At 50.2% G+C, this 16,212-nt stretch overlaps 1 protein-coding gene across 1 annotated transcript in view; it reads left to right on the forward strand.

The window, feature by feature from the left end:
- Positions 1-16,212, forward strand: part of HCK (HCK proto-oncogene, Src family tyrosine kinase) — a 34,084-nt gene that overhangs the window by 3,704 nt on the left and 14,168 nt on the right. Inside the window, exons 2-7 of the mRNA XM_056844934.1 lie at positions 10,296-10,407; positions 10,878-11,006; positions 13,234-13,352; positions 14,005-14,103; positions 15,362-15,465; positions 15,793-15,945. Coding sequence (XP_056700912.1) covers positions 10,296-10,407; positions 10,878-11,006; positions 13,234-13,352; positions 14,005-14,103; positions 15,362-15,465; positions 15,793-15,945 — 716 coding nt within the window. The remainder of the gene's footprint in view (positions 1-10,295; positions 10,408-10,877; positions 11,007-13,233; positions 13,353-14,004; positions 14,104-15,361; positions 15,466-15,792; positions 15,946-16,212) is intronic.

The following is a 16,212-nucleotide window of genomic DNA, read 5'->3' on the forward strand; positions in this document are numbered from 1 at the left end:
GAGGCGTTCAGAGGTGTTTTGCCATTGCCTGCCTCTGCATGGCAACCCCGGAGTGCCTCGGTGTCTCCCACCCAAGTACTAACCAGGGGCCGACCGTTCTTAGCTTCCAAGGTCTGACGAGATCAGGCTAGCCTAGGCCATCCAGGTCAGGGCAGATGAACATGGGTGGCTTGTAATTGCCTGCCTCTGCATGGCAACCCCGGACTGCCTCGGTGGTCTCCCACCCAAGTACTAACCAGGGCCGACCCTGCTTAGCTTCCAAGATGTGACAAGATGAGGCTACCCTGGGCCATCCAGGTCAGGGCAGAGACAAAGAGAGGTTCATTGCCTGCCTCTGTATAGCAACCCTGGACTTCCTTGGTGGTCTCCCACTCAAGTACTAACCAAGGCTGACCCTGCTTAGGTTCTCGGAAGCGAAGCAGGATCAGTCCTGGTTAGCACTTGGATGAGAAGAGGAAGTCCAGGGTTGCTACACAGAGGCAGGCAATGGCAAACCACCTCTGAAAACCCTACAGGGTCGGCATAGGTCAGCTGCCACTTGACGGCACTTTCCACCACCACCATGGAAAGGGGTTTAGATGGAAGCCGACAGAGAAGAAACAACTCTGCAGTCACACTTCTTGAAGAATACCAGCTGGCCTTTTTTTGATAGCCCACCCTCCCACTAAACCTGAGGCCAGGTAGGAGCCATCTCATTTGGGGCTCTTTGCCTCCTGCTTCAAGGGGCACCATTTACTGGACCAGTTCCTTATTGTGAACTGGCATCTATTTTTGTAGCGTCTGTTTATTTGCAAATATGCAAATTGCCAGCAGGCACCCAGGCAGGTCTAACCCAAAGCAAACAGCGGTGCCTTGGGACCCCCAGCCCCGCCCCCCCAGTCAGCTGCCGAACTCAAAACCTCTGTCTCCATGGTTGCTTTTCAAATGGTTTCTCTCTTTGCTGAGCAAGTGGCGTTTATGCTACAGCTGGTAGCCATTTGCCATAACTGCTCACCTGGGAAAGGGTCTGTAGCCTTTGGCATACACTGAGGAACCATCTTCAGCTAGACGAGAGCCAGTTTGATAGCTGGAACAATACAATCTTAACTGTGTGGAATTGGTGGGCTTCCTTGGTGGTCTTCTATCCAAGCACTCACCGGGGCTGGTTCTGCTTTGCTTCCCAGATCTGATGAGATCAGGCTAGCCTGGGCCATCCAGGTCGGGGCACAAAGAAACAGAGGTGGTTTCTGCCTCTACATTGCAACCCTGGACTTCCTTGGTGGTCTTCCATCCAAGTGATTTCCCATCTAGGGGCTGATCCTGCTTACCTGTCCAGATCAGATCAGGCGACCCTGGGCCATCTAAGTCCAGGTGTAGCTGTTTAGGATTGTACTGATAGAGCTGCAAAAGAGTTACTAAGGCAGGGGTGACTCCAAGTGGGGAGTGATATTTTCCACTACCCTTTTCACTCCTCCAGCTCTCAGCCACAGGTTATGAAGATTCCACAGGTGGATTTCCCTCCATTCTTTGAAGTCTGTTTTCAATGTGCAGAGCAAAATCCTTGCTCCGCCTAATAATGGTCATTGCCACCCCCTTGATCCTACAAAGGAGCATCGCCCCTGCAATAATATTATCTAATCACCCACCCCCACTTCAAAAACTGAGGGTATCCTAGATCTAAACATCCTTGATAGATTGCTTCTCTGGACTTTTGAAAAGTTGTTTCAAAAGTTGTTTTGAAACACGCACCCTCTCTACCTGGGGCGTTTCTGAAACTATTTGCCAAGCTCTGCCACTCATCATTTGCAACCTTGGGAACTGTATTTGGGTTGAAAGGTGGTGTGTGAATGTTTTAAATAAATACATAAGCGTTGCTGGCATGGTGCGTCCCAGTGCGGGACTAATTGTGATGCATTCAGAAGTTGTGGCTTTTTTTTCAGGACATGTATGTAATTGTTTCGCCGATGTGCAGTTTTGTGTCCATCCTGGAAGTCAAGGTGGTCTTGGGTGGGGGAGGAATCCGTAGGAGGTCTGCCAGTTGGACACTGACCACATGGATCTGCCTGATACTGAATCAGACTCTCGGTCCATCAAGGTCAGTCTTGTCTACTCAGACTGGCAGTGGCTCTCCATGATCTCAGGCAGAGGTCTTTCCCATCTCCTACTGCCAGATCCTTTGACTGGTGATGCCGGGGATTGAACCTGGGACCTCCTGCATGCCAAGCCAATGCTCTACCACTGAACCATGGCTCCACTGACCAGACTGAGACCAGGTTGGCATCAGCAAAGGGGCTGAACCATGAGCCCTTTGACCCGACACTGGGACAAAATCAGCACTCTTGAAACCCTTGAAAAAGGAAACAAAATGAAATGGGGTAGGGGTCACTGGGGGTGTGTGGGGGAGGTAGTTGTGAATTTCCTGCATTGTGCAGGGGGTTGGGCTAGATGACCCTGGTGGTCCTTTCCAACTCTATGATTCGATGGGTCAGGGGGGCGCAAGGTGCGAGGATGTTACCTGTCAGAGTGAGCAGATAGACCAGGAAGAGCAGCATCTCAAGGTGAAAGAGAGCTACTGTTCTCCCAGGTCCCTCTGCTCTCTGACGGAGGAGGAGGAGTTGGTTTTTATATGCCGACTTGCTCTACCACTTAAGGGAGACTCAAACCGGCTTACAATCACCTTCCCCACAACAGACACCCTGGGAGGTAGGTGGGGCTGAGAGAGTTCAGAGAGAACTGTGACTATCCCAAGGTCACCCAGCTGGCTTTGTGGTTAGGAGCGGGGAAACAAATCCAGTTCACCAGATTAGCCTTCACCGTTCATGTGGAGGAGTGGGGAATCCAACCCGGTTCTCCAGATCAGACTCCACCGCTCCAAACCCCTGCTCTTAACCACTACACCACGCTGGCTCTCTACACATTCTGGCGCCATGCATTTTTCTTTTTCAGTCCACTCGAGGGCTTTGTTTCCTTAGGCAAACCCTGCTGCGAACTGTGCCTGGCCGTTCTGCTTTGCTTGAGAGCTGAAGAGCCCAAAAAGAGACCTCTAAAAAAACCAAACCCTCTGTCTCTCTCTCTCTCTTCTACCGCAGCTAGGAACCAGCGCTTGACTTGCGGCTTCCAGAGAAGGAACTCAGCATATCAGAAGAAGGTATTTTTGTTCCCCTTATCTCTTCCCACAGTGGTAGATACAGTGAATTGACAGTGCTGAGAGAAGGACTTTAAATGTCCTAGTGAGACCTTCTCGGGAGCAAGTAAAGGAGCGGAGGGGGGTGGGGTCTAGCGGGGGTTTTCAAGATGAATGCAACCTCTTCTGCATGCCACGCGGGCCTGCCCAAGATGTTTTGCCACCTCAAGGAGATGCACGCTGCCCGTTCTTCCCCAGGATGCCCAGGACGACATCACAGAGGGCAGTGGCACATGAGTCTGGAACCATGTGGTGCTGGTGCCTGAACCAAGAGTTCTGGGTTCTGCAACAGAGGATGACCTGCTCACGAGTAATTGCTCCTGTTTGCTGCTCGACAAACCAGTAATTCTGGTGCCTGGAGCACCGCCATCACTTTGTGAGTCTAACCGTCTCTCTGGTTCCTGGGATGCTCTTGACATGTGGACCAAACCATGTACAAAGAGCACCCAAACAAAGTGTTTAGATGTCAGAAATAGGAGCTCGGCTAGGCAGGGGGCACCTGGTGTTGGTTGGGCAATGCTTTGCACACCCTCATGTTCACCTCTTGGCATCGCCAGCTGCAAAGATGGCAGGGCTGTGGGTGACCCCTACCTGAGATCTTGCAGAGCAGCTGCCAATCAGAGCAGGCCTCTGAGTCACCGCCTCCTCGGAAAGAAGAAGAAAGTTTGGTTTTGATACCACTCTTTTATCTACCTTTAAGGAGTCTCAAAGCGGCTTACAATTGCCTTCCATCCCCACAACAGACACCTTGTGAGGTAGGTGGGGCTGAGAGAGTTCTGAGAGAACTGTGACTAGCCCAAGGTCACCCAGCAGGCTTCATGTGGAGGAGTGGGGAATCAAACCTGGTTCTCCAGCTTAGAGTCTACCGCTCACATAAAGGAGTGGGGAATCAAACCTGGTTCTCCAGATTAGAGTCCCCCACTTTTAACCGCCCCACTATGCTGGGTTTCTGCCATTTCTATCACTGGCAGAGTGGCTTTTTGCAAATATATTCGGGGTAAAGCTCCCCTCCTGTGGTTCTCGTTTCGTGCAGTTCTCCCCCAGCTGTACAACACTGGCCTTCTCGTAAGCGTGGCTGAGGTTTAGCGACTGGCCCATGCTGCCGGCTGCCACATCCTTTGTTCGAGCCAAAGTACGTTACAGTATGCACGTAGCAGGGGGACAGAGTTCTTGTACTGGTAGCCGGGGGGAAGTTTGACCCAGATCGAAACCTCTTTGGTTCTGAGCTGTGTTTCTGGTTTGGACTGTGAATGACCTGTGAAGGGGGTCCTAGCTGGTATGGTCAAGGGGACGTGTCAGGGATGTGAGGAGAGGGTGCAGGCAACTTTGGTACAGTCAGTAGCAGAATTTCTGTGGACGGAACAGAGGAAAGAACTCACGTAAACACATGAAGCTGCCTTCTACCGAATCAGGCCCTTGGTCCATCAAAGTCAGTATTGTCTACTCAGACGGGCAGCAGCTCTCCAGGGTCTCAACGGAGGTCTTTCACATCACCTACTTGCCCGGTCCCTTTTAACTGGAGATGCCAGGGATTGAACCGGGGACCTGCATGCCAAGCAGATGCTCTGCCACTGAGCCATGGCCTGCCATCGTCTTGACTTTTCACATGAAGCTGCCTTCTACTGAATCAGATCCTTGGTCCATCAAGGTCAGTATTGTGTACTCTGACCGGCAGCAGCTCTCCAGGGTCTCAGGCAGAGAAAGGTCTTTCACATCATCTACTTGCCTAGTCCCTTCAACTGGAGATGCCAGAGATTGAACCAGGGACCTTCTGCGTGCCAAGCAGATGCTCTACCACTGAGCCACAGCCCCTTCCCACCCAAAGGTTTGCCACGGCTGCTGGGTTAGGCCTGATCGCAGAGGGAAGATGGTTTCAGAGAGCAGCCATGTTGGTCTGCGGTAGGAGAACAAGATTTGAGTCCAGCAAGATTTGGGGGTGTGGGGGTATAGGCTTCTGAGAGCCAAAGCTCCCTTCATCTGATACAGCTAGATTCGAGTCCCGTAGCACCTCAGAGACCAACAAGATTTTCAGGGTATGAGCTTACAAGCTGGTAAGGCAAAGAGCTCCCCCCATTCGACTTAGCTTGGCCTCCAGGTCTCACTGAACTCCCTGCCCCAGGATGTGGTGATGGCTGCCAACTTGGAAGGCTTTAAGAGGGGAGTGGACATGTTCATGGAGGAGAGGGCTATCCATGGCTACTAGTCAAAATGGCTACTATTCATGATGCATACCTATTCTTTCCAGGATCAGAGGAGCATGCCTATTATGTTAGGTTTTGTTTAATACAGGTAGGACGGTGCTGCTGCAGCTGTCTTGTTTGGGGGCTTTCTGGAGGCACCTGGTTGGCCACTGTGTGAACAGACTGCCAGACTCAGTGAGCTTTGGGCTTTCCTTATGTTTTTAAAGCTGCTGCCAGTCTCGGTAGGCAGCACCGGCCATGATGGACCAAGAGTCTGATTCAGTATAAGGCAGTTTCATGTGAACATAAGAACATAAGGAAAGCCATGCTGGATCAGACCAAGGCTTACAATCTCCTTCCCTTCCCACATCAGGCACCTTGTGAGGTAGGTGGGGCTGAGAGAGTTGGGAGAGAACTGTGACTAGCCCAAGGTCACCCAGCAGGCTTCATGTGGAAGGGTGGGGAATCAAACCTGGTTCTCCAGATTAGAGTCTACTGCTCTTAACCACTACACCACACAGGCTGCCTTTTAAAATGAACATGTTGTTTAAAAATATTTTATTGCATACACATCACTCACCTTCAGTCATGCAGGGAAGATCCTTGTGCCCAGGTTAATGGATCACCACTTTGGGTCAGGAAGGAATTTCCCCCCAGGCCAGGTTGGCCAGGAATCCTGGAGGTTTTTTATCTTCCTCTGGGCATAATGGGACAGGGGTCACTGGGGGAGTGGGGGGGAAGATAGTGGTGAATTTCCAGCATTGTGCAGGGGGTTGGACTAGATGACCCTTGGTGTCCCTTCCAGCTCTATGTATGTTTATTAGTTATTTGTTTTGGTAAAAGATTTATAAACCCTCCCTCCCCCCCTCCCCAACATTGAGACTAACTGTGTGGAAATGACCCTTCTTCTAAGGAGCTCGACTTGGCATACATGGATTGTCCCCTCTGTTTTGGATTGTCCCCTCTGTTTTGCCCTCACAACTACCCTGTAAGGCAGACCAGGCAGAGAAAGAGAGCAGCCTTCCTTCCAGATGATCTCTGGAGCCGACCTTCAGATATAGCACTCTGCACTCCAGCTCTCTTGAAACCTGGGCATTGTGTTTCACCAGGGGAAGTTCCAACTTCCCCTCCTTTTAACTCAATTTCACCCGGCATCTCTGGGTCAGCCTCGACTTGCATCGGTCTGTCACTGTGCGTTCCCCCTCCTCTGTTCCTTCCTCTTTTTCTTTGTTCGCGAGGGGATCTCCCCAAGGTGGAAGGAAATGGCTTCCTCCGTCATGGTTTTCTTTCCTTGGTGTACCGTCACAGTGATGCATCTTAAGGAAACTGGTCATCGTCCCCCCCCACTGAAAATTGTGAGGGTAGAAAGATGACGATGGGCTGTCCCAAAGCATCCTTAACCACAGCCAGTTGCCTATGGAAGAACATGGCATTTCCGTGGGACTTTCTTCCACATTAGTATACTGAAAATCACCAGCTCGGCACTTTCTCTGGGCTGTAGCTCTGTGGTAGAGCATCTGCTTGGCATGTGGAAGATCCTGAGTTCAATCTCTGGCATCTCAGTTAATGTAGTAGGTGATGTGAAAGACCTCTGCCTGAGACCCTGGAAAGCCGCTTTCTGGCTGAGTATACAATGCTGACCTTGATGGACTGATGGTCTGATTCAATATAAGGCAGTTTCAAGGGGAGGGGCTGTGGCACAGTGGTAGAGTAGAGTATCTGCTTGGCACGGTTCAGTCCCCAGCATCTCCAGTTAAAAGGGATCAGGCAGTAGGTGATGTGAAAGACCCTGAAGAGCTGCTGCCAGTCTGAGAAGACCATAATGACCTTGATTCAGTATAAGGCAGCTTTTTCTCTCTGTCTGCCTTTCTTTCAAATAGTATATGCCACCTCTACCGAAATCTGCTACACAACTAAAAGAATAAAATCATTCCACCAAAACATAGCTGTTGAAAAACAATTTGAAGCCATTAAAAAACAAGCCAGGGCATGAAAAGTAGGATTAAAGTAAACATGGGGAATACTGTGAAGACAAATGTCACATAAACCAAGCCCCTCTTTTGGTCTTCCCTCTCTTAGACGCATTGAGTGCAGTTCAAATGAAAGGGTCAGAGGAGATGAGGCAGCCTCTAGGATGGAGAATATTCCTCCTCCTTTGTTAAAATTAGAAATATCTCTTTCCCCCCCCCCAAAGGTTTAGTCTTTTTCTGACGTGCCTGCCCTGAGAGGAGCCCCCACCTATATTTTCGCCAGGCTCTTCCAAGAGTGGGTAAAGAGAGATAACAAAACCACATCGCTCCAGAAGAGGCTGATTGGAAAAGCTCTGGTAGCAAATCACACAGGGGTGCGGTGGGCATCCTCCCCAGTAAGTAAAGCACTTTCAGCTCACAGGAGCCTTTGTTTAATTTGTTTCTCGTGACATACCAGTGTGCCCTAGTAATCAGTTTCAGAACTAGGCATTGTTGTTATTTTTCTTGTTGTTGTTTTTAATGAAGAAAAGTTTTAAATTACAGTGAATCGAATATCAGGGGGAAACCCCTAATATATAAGAAGCATGTTTGGTCTTTAACTAGAGATGCTGGGGATTGAACCTGGACCCTTTTGCATGCAAAACAGAGGCTCTTCCACAGAGCCACGGCCCTTCCCATGGTCTGATTCCAACACTCGAACCCAGAGGTGTCAAACATACGGCCCGTGGGCCAAATCCGGCCCCTTGAGAGCTCTATCCGGCCCGTGAGCCAGCCGAGGCAGCCACCACCCCCCAGTCTTGATCTGGGCTGGCGAGGCATGGCCCGACCAAGTGACATTTATGTCCTATCTGGCCCTTGTAACAAATGAGTTCGACATCCCTGCTCTAACCACTACACTGGCTATTGTGTTTCCCCTAAGACTGTTCTTTGCTGGAAGCTTGTTGAAATTGTTTTGCCTATGCTAATATTGACTCCATAGCATGGGTGGGGTATGAGGTTGGACCCTTTGAACGGTTATTCTGCTCACGAGGAAATAAGAAAAAGTCTTTGTTTTGATGCAAATCCATCTCCAGCAGCCAAATTCCTACCCTGCGGGGCTGCGGACATGGATCTAAAGTTGCAACTCATTGTGACCGGTGTCTATTTAAAGACAGAGCGGTTGTGCTGTTTAATCAGGCCCCTGCTTGTCTGCTGGTTGCTTCCTCTCTGGGTGGTGACGAAGCCGATAAATTAGTCGGCGAGTTCACATTTGACAGACATGCATTCCAGGCCCTGTTTGGAGTGGTGGGGCCCAAATATTCAAGAGGAGCAGTGTTGGGGGGCAGGGGATTCTCAGGGTGAAACAGACGGGGGAGTTGGAAGCGGATGCGGAAAAGAGCATGAGTGAATATAGGAAGGTGCCTCCTGCTGAATCAGTCTGCCTCCCCCAAGGAGGTTTTCCAGGGAGTAAGCTTCTTTGAATAACATGGGACTTGATTCTGAGTAGACCTGCTTAGGATTGCAACCTAAGGCTCTCAAGGTCAGTCTTGTCCATGCTGACCACCTGTGATTCTCTGAGGTCTCAGACAGAGGACTTTTACATCTCCCACTACGTGATCCTTTCTAAAATTGTAGATGCCAAGGATTGAACCTGGAACTTTCTGCATCCCAAGCAGACATCCTTCCATTGAGCCGTGGCCTCTGCCTACGATCAGACCAGAACCAAATTAAATCAAATAAGTTTCCTGCTAAACGTTAGGAAGAACTTTCTAACAGCTAGAGCGGTTCCCCAGTGGAACAGGCTTCCTCGGGAGGTGGTGGACTCTCCTTCTTTGGAGGTTTTTAAGCAGAGGCTAGATGGCCATCTGTCAGCAATGCTGATTCTGTGACGTTAGACAGATCATGAGAAGGAGGGCGGGAAGGGTTGCATCAGTGCTTGGCTCTCATGGTACCTGAAGAAATGAGCTGTGGCTCATGAAAGCTCATACCCTGCCATAAATTTGTTAGTCTTTGAAGTGCTACTGGACTCTTGCTCTTTTTTACTACTTAAAACCAGTTAGTTCAATTGATTTCTACTCCCATCCCTTGGTGTGCGAAACATAAAGCTCGTGTGCATTTTTTGCCCTTGTCAAAATACAGTAAGGTGAGGAGAGACCTATGCAATCCTTTGTTTGTGGGTCTGTCCTGGACATCTCAGTCCTAACCCCTTAGCATTGATACAGGTCATCGATATCCTGTTCTCTCTTTCAGCAAACCGCAGATAGTTCTGAAAATGCCCAGTTACAAGGATTTGAGAGCATAGCAACTCTCCCGGAGGCCGGGGTGTTATGAAGGGCTCTTGTGATTTCAAAACCTTTAGAGACGAAGCCCTTTGTGAAATTATTCTTCAATAGTAAAAAGGTGACTGTGCTCGAGGAAAGCTAGATCCAAGTCCAGGAGCACCTTAGAGGCCAACCAGATTTTTGAGGTGTGAGCTTTCAAGGGACAAAGCTCCCTTTGTCAGATACAAGTTGGAATGGAGACCCCTGAGCCTTTATATCGCTGTCAGGAGGGGTGTTGCACTGTACCTTTGCATCCTGGCTCCCTTCTTTGCAACACCCCTTCCACCTTCTGGCTGGATATAAGGGCTCGGGTACCTCCATTCCTATTTGTATCTGATGAAGGGAGCTTTGACTCTCGAAAGCTCGTGCCCTGAAAATCTTGTGGATCTCTTAAGATGCTCCTGGATGCAGCTCTAGGTCTTCTACTGCAGGCCAACATGGCTAACCCTCTGAAACTGCATTCAAGGAGCAATTCCTGTTATGGTTCTCAATGTTTCCTGGTTAGATTGCGAGGAAAAATGCAGGTGAGCCCTTGAAGTTTAACCTGTACTAAATGACACCGGGCCCTTCTCCAGTAGTGTATGGGGATTTGACGAATGTGGCACAGGGACCAGCATCCTCCCCCCACCCCAGTCTGAATGTAGGAAATGTCTCCTTCTTTTCTCTCTCTCTTCGCTTGCAGGATGGGCTGTGTGAAATCCAAGGAATTTGGCCTGCCTGGCAAGATCTGGAGAGCCAATTCTGGCACCAGCCTTCAGACTCATTATGTGAAAGATCCCACGTCTGTGAGCCATGTAAGTCTGATGATATTGCAGCTTCCTGGCTGGGTTCAAGGGGGGAAGCCGGGAGTGATCTTTATGGAGTTATAAGAGATGCCACCCATTACAGGAACCATGTAGGGATTTGTTTCTCTTTTGATTTCAGTGTAAAAATGGCAGCATGCGTTGGTGGAGATGAATGCGGCCCCCACGGCCCTTGAACTGCTACCCAACTGTGAATCCTCTTGCTATCCAGGGAGATGACCAAAGTGTCTCTCTTGCCTGGGCCTTTCTCCCTTAGGATAGTCAGGGTCTGGGCCAATTGTTGCTGCTTGGGTATTGGGCCCTGATCCTGGTGCAGTAGACAGAACGCGTGCAGCTGGCCAACGGGGTTAGGGCTAGGGCAGCCTCCACAGAGACTGAAGCACTTTGCAAATGAAAAACACTAAGTCCGTGATCAAATGGCTGTCATATTGAATGGACACTTTCTTTCTGTTGCATCCCAGGGCAGCAAACCGTTCAGTAAGATGCAGCCCCTGGGAACGGATGGTATGTATGGACTGACTGATTGTGGGCAGCTTCTGATGTCCGTGGTCCAGGCTTGCGGCAAAGAGGTCCACCTGACGGCAAAGGCGGTAGCTAGATGGGAGTCCCCAACCTTTTTGAGGCTGTGAGCATCTTTGGAATTTTGACCAAGGGTGGTGGACTCAGCCACAAGACGGCTGCTGCAGGAGACGGAGCCAGCCGCAAACGGTCAGGGACTCTAACAGTAACTCTTCCACTTTTCAGGTAGAAGCTCTGTTTAAGAAGAAGAGTTGGTTTTTACATGCCAATTTTCTCTACCGTTTTTTAACGAGATCCAACCCAGTTTGTAATCTCCTTCCCTTCCTTTCCCCACATCAGACACCTTGCGAGGTAGGTGGGGCTGAGAGAGTTCAGAGAGGACTGTGACTGGCCCAAGGTCACCCAACTGGCTTCAAATGGAGGAGCGGGGAAACCAACTTGCTTCACCAGATTAGAGTCTGCCGCTCATGTGGAGGAGCAGGGAATCAAACCCGGTTCTCCAGATTAGAGTCTACTGCTCTTGACCGCTACACCACACAGGCTGCCTTTAAAAATGAACATATTGTTTAAAAATATTTCATTGCATACACATCACTTACCTTCAGTCATGCAGTGAAGATCCTTCTGCTGTTTGATTCTCCACTCCTCCAAATGAGGACTCTAATCTGGGAAACTGGGTTTGATTCCCCCACTCTTCCACATGAGCAGTGGACTCTAATCTGGTGAAGTGGGTTTGTTTCTGCACTCCTCCATGTGAAGCCAGCTGGGTGACCTTGACCTAGTCACAGTTCTCTCAGAACTTTCTCAGCCCCACCTACCTCACAAGGTGCCTGTTGTGGGGAGAGGAAGGGAAGGAGATTGTAAGCTGCTTTGAGACTCCTTAAAGGTAGAGAAAAAGTGGGGTAATAAAAACCAACTCTTCTTGACCACAGCCAAGCTTTTTCTTCTGGGCTTATGACTAAGAGGCTGGCAGCATTCCTCAGAGGTGTTGACCTGGCCTAAAGATTGCAAGTTGCTAACCCTGAATTTTTTGCCCTCCCTAGCAACCAAAATTGCATCCTTTTCCTGTTCTACTCAAACCCACCTCCTCTCAGTAGGAGATTCCCTTTTTTGGGTTTGAGTTAGTCTGGATTGAAAACCTAGTGGAAAAAAACAGCCTCACAGGAGTTGGCCACAAGAGAGTCTATTTACTGAAGCTGCAATCCTATGCATACTAAGTTAAGAGCAAATTCCATTGAAACCAGCGGGATTTACCTCTGTACATAGGATTGGAGCATTGCAATACATTACGGGCCAGGCTGGGAAATGGCTATCAGGAGTTGTGATCTATGCTTTATCACTCCCTCCTAAAAAACTGTGGTGGTGGAATGTGCCATCAAGTGACAGCCAACATATGGCGACCTGGCCTGGGGTTTTCAAGGCAAGAGAGGAACAGAGGTGGTTTGCCATTGCCTGCCTCTTTGTAGCAACCCTGGACTTCCTTAGTGGTCTTCCATCCAAGTACCAAGAGAGCCAGTGTAGTGTAGTGGTTAAGAGCGGTGGTTTGGAGTGGTGGAGTCTGATCTGGGGAACCGGGTTTGATTCCCCACTCCTCCCCATGAGCGGCAGATGCTAATCAGATGAACCGGGTTGGTTTCCCCACTCCTCCACATAGAATCATAGAAGCCCGCTGGGTGACTTTGGGCTAGTCACAATTCTCTCTGAACTCTCTCAGCCCCACCTACCTCATGGGGTGTCTGTTGTGAGGAGGGGAAGGGAAGGTGATTGTAAGCCGGTTTGATTCTTCCTTAAGTGGTAGAGAAAGACGGCATATAAAACCCAACTCTTCTTCATCTTCTTAGTGGTCTCCCATCCAAGTACCAACCAGGTCTGACTCAGCTTCCAAGATCTGACAAAACCAGGCTCACTTGGCCCATCCCGGTCAGGGAGGACAAACAGAGGTGGTTTGCCATTGCCTTCCTCTGCATAACAACCCTTGGTGGTCTCCCATCCAAGTATCAACTAGGGCTGACTCTGCTTAGCTTCCATGATCTGATGAGATCAGGCTAGCCTCGGTCATCCAGGTCAGGCCCAAAAAATAGGGCAAGCCAAATAAATCATGTAAATTAAGCAAAAAGCCGATCAGCCAGAGACCAGGAAGATTTCTCTCCCCAACCTCCAACTTGGGCACCTTTCCCGAAATTGAGACAGAATGTAGTGTCTTTTAACCACATTAGCCTTGGCGCCGTAGCTCTCAAGAAAGACTTTTTTACCCCTCTGCTAAGGGGTAAAAGAATGCTAAGGGGGTAAGAATGCAAGCACTTGCCTGTTCCCGCAGGATCAGAAGACTTCATCGTCCTGGCCCTTTATGACTACGATGCCATCCATACAGAGGACCTCAGCTTCCAGAAGGGGGAGCATCTCAAAGTCCTCGAGGAGTAAGTGCCAGGCGGCCTCCTGGTCATCTCTTTTTTGGACATGCAGGAGCCAACATCGGAGCCAGACGCTCTCGGAGGGCCACCGGTTTTGTGTGGGAGTTTGGGTGGCCCCCTGCGCTTTTTCATGGCCACGTTGGGTCCCAGCACGAGAGGATTGACCCTTGAACTGACTGGGGAAATTCCCAGTGGGCTGCTGCCCTGGAAGGTTGCTGTGGGCCAGGCACAAGGCAGTCTTGGGTCTAGCAGCCCTGGCAGCCCCATAGAATCCACTGAGCTTTCCCTGACCAGTGGCAAAGGTGATGGTTAAATTGTGGAACTCCCTGCCCCAGGGTGTGGGGATGGTTGCCAACTTGGAAGGCTTTAAGAGGGGAGTGGACATGTTCATGGAGGACAGGGCTATTTGTGGCTACTAGTCAAAATGGATACTAGTCATGATGCACACCTATTCTCTCTAGGATCAAAGGAGCAGGCCTATTACATTAGGTGCTGTGGAACACAGGCAGGACGGTGCTGCTGCAGTCATCTTGTTTGTGGGCTTCCTGGAGGCACCTGGTTGGCCACTGTGTGAACAGACTGCTGGACTTGATGGACCTGGCTCTGATCCAGCAGGGTCTTTCTTATGTTCTTATGTACTTATGTTCTTATGCTGCAGGTCAGGCGAATGGTGGAGAGCGAAGGCCCTGTCCACGGGACAAGAAGGCTACATCCCCAGCAATTACGTTGCCCGAGTGAACTCGCTGGAGACCGAGGAGTGAGTCTGGCCCGTGGTTGTGAACTGGGGAGCCGAACATCTGCGTGCAGCATGTGTGCCTGAGATAGCCAACTTCTCTTAGGGCCAAAAGGGCTTGGCCTCATCTGGACAAAGGAACTGCAGCTGCAGTTTGGATCAGGGCCATATGTGATGGGAGGATCTAACCTAGGGGTGTTAAACTCGATTTTGACGTGGGCCAGATATAACATAAATATCACTTGGTCGGGCCGGGCCATGCCTCGCTAGTCCAAATTGGGACTGGAGGGGGTGGCTGCCTCAGCTGGCTTGTGGGCCGGATAAGAGCTCCCAAGGGGCCGGATCCGGCCTGTGGGCCATATGTTTGACACCCCTGATCTAACCCTTTCAATCTTGCTCAGTTTGGCTAAACAAAACCAGGATCCCTATGCAGTTTTAAAGGGGAAAAAAGATGTGTCTTTTGAAAACTATTTTTCATTTCAAAGTTAACCGCAGCATCAGGAGCATGGTTTGGTGAGGAGCCATGGGTCAATGGAAGAGCCTCTGCTCAGCATGCAGAAGCTCCCAGGTCCAATCCCCGGCAACTCCAGTTAAACACAACCAGGCAGTAGGTGTTGTAAAAGACCCCTGCCTGAGACCCTGAAGAGCCACTGCCAGTCTGAGTACAAAATACTGACTATATTCAGTATAAGACAATATTGACCAATGGTCTATTTCAATCTAAGCAATCTTCATGTGTGAGGCCCTTTTATGGTTTTGATCTGCAAAACCAAGCATGGGGTTGAAGTGTTAGATCCTCTCCAGCATGCCCCCAGTCCAAATTGTGGGTGTGCACGTCCTTTACAGCATGCCAGAGATCTGTGGTTTCCATCATATCCGTTTTGGCCCTTCTGGCTAACTATAGGCGTTCTTCTGTTAGATGGCCTTCCAGGCAGCCGAGCCCATTTTCTTTAGTGAAATCCGGAATGAAGGACTGCCTATCCCAGCTGGGTCCTTGTTCTCTTTCCTGAAAGGTTTGGGAAATTCCCTGTGCTTTTAGTGGGAAAAAATGGGCTGTTCGTGATTTGTGCAGGAATGAAGGACCGTGCCGTGTAGAAACAAAATAAAAGGCACGTGGCTAGAGCTGATGAAATAGAAAAACCTCAGTGTGGAATCAGACCTGGTTAGGTTCATCCTCCGCAATTCCCTGCCAGGTTACCCCCTGCCCGGGGGGGGGGGTGTTCCATGAAAGGCCAGCGAAAGACCTTGCTCATCCTGCTATTTTGGAATGTCCCCCTCCTAGGTGGTTTTTCAGAGGTGTCAGCCGGAAAGATGCCGAGCGACAGCTGCTGGCTCCTGGGAACGTGATCGGCTCCTTCATGATCCGAGACAGCGAGACGAGCAAAGGTACCAGCACCCGCAGGCTGTGAGGGTGGGGGCACAGAATCTCTTTCTCCCCTGCGACCTGCTGAGCTCCCTATGGGTGCAGGGGTCAGGTTTTCAGAAGCTTTGTGGCGTGACGGAGCCACTGCTGCCCAGAGTCGCACAGGGGCTGCAGGTTCTGGAGCACAACAAGTGCCCGAGTGTAATCAAACAGGTCTGCAGGGCTTAGTTGGGGGAACCGGAAACACGGCCGTTAGATTAATCAGATGTCACCAGGGGTCAGGTTTTCAGAATCTCTGCTGGCCCCACTGTCCTGGTTCTCCATCCCTTTCTTTCTCCCCCTTTGCTCAGGGAGCTACTCTCTGTCCGTGAGAGATTTTGACAACCAGAACAAAGTGGACATCGTGAAACATTACAAGATCCGGACGATGGACAGCGGCGGCTTCTACATCTCCCCCCGCAACAGCTTCAACACCCTCCAGGAACTGGTCAGCCACTATAAGGGTACATTCAAGTTGCTTCTGGTATTGTGCTGAGGGAGCCTCTTCGTTCCAGGGTAGCTGGGCTCACGCAACCATGGAGCCGAGGCCAGAGGCTGCTTCGGATGTGAAATGGTGCCCAATGCCAAAACACTGCCCTCCCCCCACCCAAGAAATGCGCCACTTGGGGAAATGTGTGTGTGTTAAGTGCCATCCAGTCATTCCGACTCCTGGTGACCCTATGTGTGAAAGTCCTCCAAAATGTCCTATCTTTGACAGCCTTGCTTAGATC

The sequence above is a fragment of the Euleptes europaea genome, chromosome 2, assembly GCF_029931775.1.
Source record: "Euleptes europaea isolate rEulEur1 chromosome 2, rEulEur1.hap1, whole genome shotgun sequence".
NCBI classification, from domain to species: Eukaryota; Metazoa; Chordata; class Lepidosauria; order Squamata; family Sphaerodactylidae; genus Euleptes; species Euleptes europaea.